This window comes from Octopus bimaculoides, chromosome 18, assembly GCF_001194135.2.
Source record: "Octopus bimaculoides isolate UCB-OBI-ISO-001 chromosome 18, ASM119413v2, whole genome shotgun sequence".
NCBI classification, from domain to species: Eukaryota; Metazoa; Mollusca; class Cephalopoda; order Octopoda; family Octopodidae; genus Octopus; species Octopus bimaculoides.
In genome coordinates this window covers 36243543-36254703 of record NC_068998.1, presented here as the reverse complement: position 1 = coordinate 36254703, position 11161 = coordinate 36243543, and the positions used below count along the sequence as shown (strand labels likewise).

At 37.5% G+C, this 11161-nt stretch overlaps 1 protein-coding gene across 2 annotated transcripts in view; it reads right to left on the bottom strand.

The window, feature by feature from the left end:
• Window positions 1-220: 220 nt before the first annotated feature.
• Window positions 221-11161, bottom strand: part of LOC106870502 (kinetochore protein Spc25) — a 64947-nt gene continuing 54006 nt past the window's right edge. For both annotated transcript variants that reach the window (XM_014916617.2, XM_014916626.2), the window contains exons 5-6: window positions 4847-4945; window positions 221-2292 (exon numbers count right to left, since the gene is read on the bottom strand). In XM_014916617.2, the coding sequence (XP_014772103.1) occupies window positions 2171-2292; window positions 4847-4945 (221 nt within the window). In that variant the 3' untranslated portion in view covers window positions 221-2170. The remainder of the gene's footprint in view (window positions 2293-4846; window positions 4946-11161) is intronic.

Below are 11161 nucleotides of genomic sequence, written 5' to 3'. Positions count from 1 at the left end.
AAATTTTGCCACAAGGGCAGCAATTTTGGGAGAGGGGATGAGTCGATTTCATCGATCCCAGTGTTCAACTGGTACCTAATTCACTGACCCGGAAAGGGAAAGTCGACCTCAGCGGAATAATAATAATAATAGTAATAATAATCATTATAATAATAATAATAGCAATATTATTGTCTAACATAGCATTGCCCTTCAACAAGTAAACATATAACAAAAAAAATCAACAGAAGAGAATATTTTATTGCAAAAATTATTTCTATGCATAGCTACTATAATATTGGTGAGAGATTATGACATGCATACCTTTTCCAAAGGCAGACCAACAAAAGAAATAAATATAGACTGAGATATTTAGTTTTTGTATTTCATGATGTGAACTCATATAGTGAAAATATATTTTGTTGCATCTCGAGAGGGTCGTTATACTAATAATACATACACACACTGGTTCAATTTCACTTCTTTATTATTTATTTGTCAATTGATTAAATAGATAACCAATGAACAAATAAATAAGAAGAGTAGTAGAACCAGTGCATTGACAAGCCAAATTGACTGAGTAATTAGCCAGACAATTAACCAAACAATTTAGTTATTTGGTTAAGTATTTTTTATCTTTCAATTGTTTCAGTCATTAGGTTGTGATCATGCTGGGGCACCAACTTGAAGAATTTTTAGTTGAATGAATCGCCCCCAGTAGTTACGTTTTTTTTTTTTCATTTTAAATAGTTGACCAATTGGTAAATAAATAATAATGAAGTGAAGTAGAACCAGTGCAAGTGTTTGCTATTGACATAGATGAGCCTCCCAAGATAAAACAAAATAGAAAAGGACGTTTAAATGTTTTGGTTACTTTCTTCCTTTATTCTTCAAATTCACATTTAAAAAGAAATGGAATTAAAGGTAATCTAATCAGATGGGAGGAGGAGATTATGGCTGAGAAAAGAGGTATGGTTTGGTGTGGAAGTTCAAGAGACATATCAAAGAAGAGAGTCATGCAACTGATAAAATGAGGTGGGATGTGAGATTCTGCTTTTATTTTGCTATATTGTGTGTGTGCATGTGTGTGTGTGTGTGTATGTGTGTGTGTGTGTGTGTGTGTGTGTGTGTGTGTGTGTGTGTGTGTGTGTGTGTACGTGTGTGTTGGCCACTGCCAAGCTAACACAAATTTTCTTCTCTCTCCAGTTCGTCACATCACAGTGTTCAGTATACAGATATTTTTTCACGTCTGGCCTACAGCCCTTCTTGTTTATTTTCAGTTTCGTCTTCCTGTTGTGTTTTCTGTTTGCTACTATTCCTCTGCATTACAAATTTAATTTAATTTAATTTAAATTGTTTCCGTGGGAAGAACTATTCTAACCATGCGTCCTGCCCTAATTCTTCGAAACGCTTAGTTTACTATAGGGGTAGCTGATGAAGGAAATATTTTCTATGTGGCCCGTTTGTTTTCTGTGCTCTTTTTATGTTCTGCTTTTCATTTTGTCCACATATTTTTTGTGACATCCTGTACCCAGATATGCATCTATATATACATGTAAATGCAGGTATGTACATACATGTACGTATATATGCATATATTCACATATTATTTGTATTATTATATATATATATATATATATATATATATATATATATATTATATAGTGAGTGAGTAGACATTTGAAAGAAAAAGGAGTTACATATACTTTTATTTAAAACAGTTTGATTCAGCCCCATGCAACTTAGTTTCGTAGGCTCATCACAGGACCCTAGCATATACAGAAAGAGACAAAGAGAAATGCGTGTGTGTACCCAATGAAAGTATGTGCATGAGTATACATATTTACAGATCATCAATGTGTGTGTGTGTGTGTGTGTAAGAGAGACAAAAACAATGATCACCAAGGCTATCACTCACAACTTAAAAAAAAAATAATCATGGTCACATGTACACCGAGTTTACAAAAGCTCCCCATATAGTAACAGAATCAAGCAAAATAAAATATATATATATATATATATATATATATATATATATATATATATATATATAAAGGAAAAACACATTGTAAGCACACTCTGATGTCATTGCTGTAAAAACAGACCTCATCTTCTGGTCTGAGGTAAACTGCAGTGTAAACCCACCACATCTTCAGATCAGGAGTAAACTGCTGTGGAAAGATAATGCATTTCAGTGGCAGAGGCTTTTGAAAGCTTTTCTCATTGACAGAATGAAGTTGCTCAAGTTATTGGTTGCATTCAACTTTTGAACAAGTTCCTCTATGTTTGGAACCAACGGGTGGCACTCAGAAACTAAAAGAAAAAGAAAACAAATAACTAACATGTCATATATGCAAACTTCGTTTTTGTATTTGAGTATATTATAGTGTTAATATTATCTAAAAAGTATTATTTCCATATTATATCATTATATATCATATATGGTCTTATGTACATTATTTACAATAGCCCTTGCTCTTAACCACTATGCCATATGCCTGTGGGCAAATGGCATAGTGGTTAAGAGCACGGGCTACTAACCCCAAGATTCTGAGTTCGATTCCAGGCAATGACCTGAATAATAACAATAATAATAATATCGAAAAAATACCTTAGGAATGAGAACCCAGGTTCGAAATTTCCCCAAGACACCTGATGAAGGCTGGAGGGTATATCAGCCGAAACGTTGTGTTAACAACAAACAAGGTGAGGACAAATATCCGTCAATTGTAAATAATGTACATAATTCCTCATCTCTTAAATATAGAACTGTATGATCTTATGTATCATATTAAGGCGGTGAGCTGGCAGAATAATTAGCAAGCTGGACAAAATACTTAGTGGCATTTCTTCTATCTTTATGTCCCGAGTTCAAATGCCACCAGGGTCAACTTTGCCTTTCACATTTTTGTGGGGTTGATGAAGTAAGTACCAGTTGAATACTGAGGTCGATGTAATCGACTTACACCCATCCTTAAAATTGCTGGCCTTGTGCCAAAATTTGAAACCATTACATATTATAATTAATATCATTATTATATAATATCATATAAAAGTAAAACTTCACCAACCCTGTAGCATTACATTCAGTACTACATGTACAATGAATTTTGTAGCTAGAACCTCCCACCCGACACTACACACAAGCAGCCCAATACTCACTACAGTATGCAAAAATAATGGTACATCACTATCCACACTCCAAGGACAATATATATTATTAGGCCTTCCTGTGTTGCTAAACATGTGCAACAAGTTCCCCCACTGGGTCCAATCAGCTGCTATTCTTCCATGTAATGTTGATTGTCTCCAGGACATCTTGAAAATGTCCACTGCCAAGTGATCTTCAGTCTGTCCCTTTTACACCTCCTGTCAGGTGGTATCCAAATCATGGCTGTTTACAGCCATGAGGTTCCCAAGGTTCCTACACCAGAGGTTCCCAACCATTTTCGCCCATGGACCCCTTTGATTCCTATTTTATTCTACTGGGCCCCCATAGCCATTCAATGTTTAAAAAGAAATCCAATTACATTTTTATAATTAAATGTTATTAGGAAATGCATTAAAAAAATTGTTAAATTATTTTGTGTACTGTAAAAATATAACCAATTTATTGCAAATAAACCTCAACAACAAAATCTTATATGGACTGACAAATGTCACATGGACACCAGTGGAGAACAACTGAGCTAGACAGAATGCAGCCAGCCATGCAGAATCAGCGATCTGCAACAGTCTCTTGCAGTGGTTGTGACCTCAGACTTCTCATTTGTGACACAATCCTGCAAGTTCAACTTAAGGATTTTTCTGAGGCACCTTTGGTGGAATATATTTAGTTTGCTACCCCTCTTAATACGCTCTTCCGAGCTACCATACTCTATACAATGTTCCGTTCACCCAATAACACAGGCAATCAATCCTACACTACAACACTGCCCAATACACATCATAAAAAAAACAGTGCATTCTATCCCATACAACACATTATAAAACTACTATCTTTCACTCAAAACCATAAACTAACACCATAACACTAGAGTTACAACACACTTTACAAGACAAAACCAAGTCCATTGCAGGGTCCAAGGCCAACAATTTTGAGGTGGTGGGGAGAGACAAATCTATTACAGCAACCCCAGTACTTGACTGGCACTTTATTTTAGCAACCCCAAAGGGATAAAAGGCAAAGTTGGTCTCAGTGGGGTTTGAACTCAGAATGTAAAGAGCTGGGAAAAAAATGCCACTAAGCATTTTGTCTGGTACGTTAATGATTCTGCCAGCTCAACAAAAAAAATTTCTAAAAAAATTCTGGAAACTCATGTAATTTACACATTCACTAAAGATTATTTTTATTTTTGCAAAAAAAGTATGTAAATTACATGGGTTTTTACGGTATTTCATCAACCCCAAAAGGATGAAAGGCAAAGTCAACCTCAGCAACATTTTAACTCTTAATATAAAAATGGATGAAATCCTGCTAAGCATTTTGCCTAGCATGCTAACAATTCTGCCAGCTCACCGCCTTCAACAATGCACAATATTGAAACTGATTCAACAGTACAACAGCCACACAACATAACAACAGAATCAAAACCACTATGAGCACAATCAATACTGCAATACAACAGCCAACAACATCACTACCCTCACATAGTCAGTGCCCCAAAACTACAACTAAAACCAATAAAACTACACACACACAGTACCACAACACTACATCCAACACAATGAGTACCACAACACTATCACCAATACTTCTGCTGTCAACACACAGCCAGTACCCCACAACACCACCACTATCGCAATCAATACCACAATACTTACTGCCTTACATCATGAAACCACATCATTACAGTTTAATACTTACCAAGGTATTTGCTGTTTTCATCAATCTTTATAGAGAAAATGTACAGTTTGTTGGGTTTGCGATGATTAATTGATTTAAACACCATCTGTATTTGATCACCTGTCAGGGAAGATAGAAAAGGTAGGACGTTATAAATATTACGGTAGATAATCATTCACACTGAACTAATTCTATACACAACACTAGAATTACTTCAAAATCATTAATAATCTCAATATTCTCAGAATTATTCATCATCATCATTATTCAAGCCTTGTGAGTGGATTTTGTAGAAGGAAACTGAAAGAGCTCATCACACACACACACACACACACACATCTTGTACTTGTTTCAGTCATTAGACTGTGGTCATGCTTTGGTACCACCTTGTAAAATCTTCAGTTGAATGAATCAACCCAAAGACTTTTTTTTTGTAATCCTGACACATATTCTATTGATTTCCTTTGCAAAACTGCTAAGTTACAGGGATGTAAACACACAAACACCAGTTGTTAAAAGTGGTGGTAGGGGACAAATACAAACACAAAGATACACACACATACATACGTACATACATACAATGGGCTTCTTTCAGTTTCCATCTACCAATTCCACTCACAAGGCTTTGGTCAGCCCGAGGCTATAGAAGACACTTGACCAAGGTACCACACAGTGGGACTGAACCCAGAACCATGGGTTGGGAAGCAAGATTCTTACCACACAGCCACACCTGTGCCTACCTTATATATAATTTTCTGTAATGTTTATTGCAGGCTCAGGCATGGCTATGTAGTTGCTTTCCCTCAACGTAGTCTTGCATTCAGTCTTACAACACGACACCTGGGGTAAGTGGCTTCCTCTATAGTTCTGAGCCAACCAAAGCCTTGTCAGTGGTTCTGGCAAATGGAAATTGAAAGAAACCCATTGTATAGACATGTGAGCATGCATGCACATGTGTGTGTATGGGTGTGTGTATGTACACACACTTTTGTCTTGACATCATGTGATAGTTGTAAATGAGCATCATCATACAAGCAATGTTCTTTATTTTCACTCTTCCATGAAAAACGTGGGGCCATGGGGAAATATAACCTTCCGTGATTCACAAGAGACTGTAAATGGAACCCATCTACAGGTGTAAGCTAATTCAGTCCTCACTGGCCAATTCAGGCAATGCTCACATGCCAAAGGATGAAACACTTGTGATCCTGAGATGCCTGCTAATAATACAGAAGGGATTCTGACATTGCAATGGATTCAGAAGAGCTTGCAATACCTCTGAGTAGTACCTGTGGTTTTTGTATGGTGCAAAGCATCTCCAATGTTTATTTTGTTGGCATTAATTAGTGTTCATTTAATTAGATCATGTAACCACCAACATTTGGCAAAAGTAAAATTATTATTAATAAACCTGCGTAATACCAACTGATATAACTCACAGTGGCAAAAATATATTCCAAACATTACTCATAATATGAAGAGAAACATCTGGTATGTACATAATCCTAATACTATCAAAATTCCAATTAAAGAGTCTTGCTTCTTGATTGGAGACCAGCTCGTTCTCTCGTGGAAAAGAATTTTAAAAACATACATAATATTGTGCAAACATCTCTCTTAAAATGTGTAACACCACTTGTGAAACTCTCCTGTCTGTTGCTGCAAAGCTATTAAATATAAAATCATCTGGAGAAAAGTGAATGCTAGTATCGAAAGTTCATGTTCTATGAGAAAACTTGTGTTAACCTGTTCAAATCAAAATAAAAGAAAGAAACAAGGATGCTGAACTTGATGGGTTTAGGCCAGACTGGCTGGCAATTACACAGACAACACTAGAAGCTGTATGTGGTAAAAAACTACAAAAGCAAACTAAATGCTATGTATAAACTGTACACAGGTTGCTTGAATGTATTTTACCAAAATTATTATGAAAAAAACCATGTTATGACTGATGAGTAGGCAAGAGGAAAGGAAGAAGTCTGGCACTGTATCAGACAGCTCTTATTCAATGCTCTCCTTCAAGAAATTAAGCAGCATTACAAGTCTAGTGACAATATAGGGGATTTTGAAGAAGGAAACTGAAAGAGCCCATCACACACACACATCTTGTACTTGTTTCAGTCATTAGACTGCGGCCATGCTTTGGTACCACCTTAAAGAATCTTCAGTTGAACGAATCAACCCAAGGACTTTTTTTTTGGTAATCCTGACACCCATAGACTATATGAAAGAATTTGAATGAACCTTGCACATAGATACTACAGTCATTGCACATTACCAATGTTCCATCTGTAACAAAATTTTTATCTTTTAATCTTTAGTCAGGGATATTTCTACTGAGTTGCTGAAGCAGAAATATTGTTAGAGTAAATATTCTGCTCAATACCACATATCAGCTAGTCAGTTGCTTGACCTTAACCACTTGAGCATGTCCATTAGTGGCTGACAATATGGGTGTCTCTGATCACGAGCAGAAAAAGCGGGATAAAAGGGGAGCATCATAGCCATGTGTTGAGAGGGATTATTTGGGGCTTGAACAAATCAAAGTTTGAAGAAAATATTAGCCATTTTTCATACTTACTAGGGAGGAAATCACAGTTGTTACCCAAGGACAAAAATCACGTTACACAGTGTAATGAAAAATAGAGTTACCACTAAGAACTGAAGCAACCACTACATAAACAGTATGAGGTTATCAATGAGAATATTCCATGGTGAGAGCTTGTCTGCACTACTGTTTGTTCTGACAGTGACCTCTTTGCCAGCCTTGCTGAGGAAATGCTAAGGTCACAAGGTTACAAGGAAGAGGAACATTAATATCTCACACTTTTTCCCATCAATGATCTGCTGTATTTAGGTAATATTCAAGAAGGATAAGGAATGGAGTTTGGTCAGGGTAAGTGTCCATATTTAATAATTGTTTACCACAAAAAAATCATATGGCTATCAATGAGGTGGTTATCTCTCCTACCGCTCTGAGAATTGATAAGAATGTTACAGTGCTGTAATAAGTAAAGCAACAGAGACAATATTTCAGCTAACTTCAGGAGGTATGAATTGTCATTGCTGTCCGCATTCAGCAACATTATACTTTTGTACAATTTTGACATTAAGATTAGGAAGATATTAACTACCATTGGTAACTTCCACATCAACACTGACACTGACAGAATCTATGTTAAATGGAGTGATGGAGGTAGAGGTGTAAGAGAAGTCCAAACAGCTTATGAGTAGTGCATCACTTAAATAACACCTAATGAACAATTAAGTGACAAATGAGTACATCATATATGTATTCAACAGTGAAAATACCAGAAGATTAGGTGAAGAACTCCTGAATAGGTACACTAAGTATACTTCTGCTCCATGTAAACCAAAGATGGCTGGACTAACTTGTTTACACAGACACTTGCAGGAGAAACACTCATCACATCAGCAAAGGATTCATATCCACAAGATGGAGGACACTAATATCGGTTTCGAAATTTTGGCACAAGGCCAGCAATTTCAGGAGATGGGGTAAGTCAAATACATGAAACCCAGTGCTCAACTGGTACTCATTTTATTAACCACAAAATGAATAAAGGCAAAGTTGACCTCAGTGTGAGAACACTAATAATGTTGACGTTTAAGTGTAGTCTTCTGGACCTGTGACAGACATTACATTCCAGTTAGGAGGTTACACTTTTACTATTCAGGAACAATAACTGGTTACTAAACACCAAGCAAGTAAAAGATATATGAAGCCTCCAACATTCATGTTGTGATAGGAAGAAACAATTGCACCAAACCAGGGTGGAAGACATTATCTGCATAATCAGCTGCCCAAAAGTACCCACAATGCACTACCATTCCTATGAGAAATGACACTACAACCAAAACTATTTACAGCCGTCACTATATGAAGGATTGCCCAACAACTCATACTAAAAGCATGCCAGAAAACTGATGGAATATTCCAATAAAAACAGCTTTCAGGTGCAAACATAACAGATCTGATTCTTTGGGATAGAAAACTAATATCATGCACCACTCTAGAAGTCAGTTGTTCAGGAAATGCAAAAGTTTCCTCAAAAGTTGTGGACAAAAGACATCTATGGCAAAATAATGCAGAACATACAAGTCCTGTATCCTGACTATAAAATCCTATCTTTACATATCATTGTTGCAGTTGCTATGTAACAACAGATTTGTATTATAGGCTGGAAGTATTGGAACTTTCCAAGAAAGAGCAAAGAAAACTGACTTGCACTCTCAATTCCAAAGATTCTTTATTTGGGTTTACAAGAATGAACACAGAAATAGAAAAATGTGCATATGCCATACACACATATTTTCATAAAAAGTAACCAGACAGATGTGGCAGTGTGATTATGAAACTTGTTTTCCCAACCACATGGTTTTAGGTTCAGCCCCACTGCATGGGACTTCGAGCAATGTCCTCACTATAAACCTGGGACAGCTAAAACCTTGAAAGAAGCTGGTCGTATGTGTATGTATATATGAATAAATGTGCATGCGTGTGTGTATATATATATATGTGTGTGTGTGTGTGTGTGTGTGTGTGTGTGTGTGTGATCAAACTGGCTCCAAAGCTGATGTTGGTCTGCATCAGCAACTTATATGATGTAGTGAAATTGATTAAAAGATTACAGTGAACATGCCACAAGGAGTGGAAAATCCAATGTTTCAGATAGCCCTTCAATGGGAAAGTCGAGAGGAGAGAAATTAATGACAAACAGTAGAGGTGTGTGTGTGTGTTTGTGTGTGTGTGTGCGTGTCTCTGAATTTGACAGTGCGTGATAGTTGTAAACAAGTGTCACTTTCATACAGGTAGTGTCTTTTGTTTCCATCGTCTGTGTAAACATATCCAGCAAAAGGGAATTATACCTTACTTGGAAACAGGAGAGTGTTGACAACAGAAAGAGTGTCTGACCACAGAAAATTTGCTGTAACATATCCCATCTAGCCAACGAGAGCATAAAAAGTGAACATTACCCTTTAGCATTTCAACAGGCCATAATTCACCAAAGCATACTATCTGTTACATGTCCAAACCAATCAGATCTGGCCTCTCACATACTCATCCTACAATGCCATTTGTGACAATAAATGACCACCTCATCAAAATCTCCAAGCTAGAAGACAACATACAATTAATTCAAAACAATGTCAATAAATAATCATTACATTCAACAAAATAATCTGAATGCTAAAGGGTTAAACTGAAAGTGAAGATGATGATCCATGTACTAAAGAGATCTGTATACTGATTACATAAATAAAAACCCATCCACCCATATGCCCATACATGTCAACACACAAATTCTCAAATCCTCAGGACAAGCCTCGTAACTTTGTTGGTGACAGTTTGGCTTGAGCTTTCATTCTTTTATCTTTAACTTATTTCAGACACTGGACTGCAGCCATGCTGGGGCATCACCTTGAAACATTTAGTCAAACAGGACTTATTTTTTTTTTCAAATCTGGTATTTATTATCATCATCATCATCATCATCATCGTTTAACGTCCGCTTTCCATGCTAGCATGGGTTGGACGATTTGACTGAGGACTGGTGAAACCGGATGGCAACACCAGGCTCCAGTCTGATTTGGCAGAGTTTCTACAGCTGGATGCCCTTCCTAACGCCAACCACTCAGAGAGTGTAGTGGGTGCTTTTACGTGTCACCCGCACGAAAACGGCCACGCTCGAAATGGTGTCTTTTATGTGCCACCCGCACAAGCCAGTCCAGGGGCACTGGCAACGATCTCGCTCGAAAATCCTACAGGAGCCAGTCAGGCGGTACTGGCAACGGCCACGCTCAAAATGGTGCATCTCATGTGCCACCCGCACAAGAACCAGTCCAGGGGCACTGGCAACGATCTTACTTGGCTTGCCGGGTCTTCTCACGCACAGCCCATTTCCAAAGGTCTCGGTCCGTAGTCATCGCCTCGGTGAGGCCCAATGTACGAAGGTCTTGCCTCACCACCTCAGCCCAGGTCTTCCTGGGCCTACCTCTTCCACGGGTTCCCTCAACTGTTAGGGTGTGGCACTTTTAACCATTAAGTTACTGGGATATAAACAAACCAATACCAGTTGTCAAGCAATTTGTGACGACAAACACAATGACACACACATATACATACGCACATACAAACATATACATACACACACACATATATATATATTATATATATGCACATTGAACAATAAACTCGGCTTGTGAAGACCTGTTGAGGACAAGCGAAAGCGAAATCTTGATGGCACCTGTACCAGTGGAGCACTAAGAGCACCGTCCGAGCGTGATCGTTACCAGTTTCGCCTTCCTGGCACT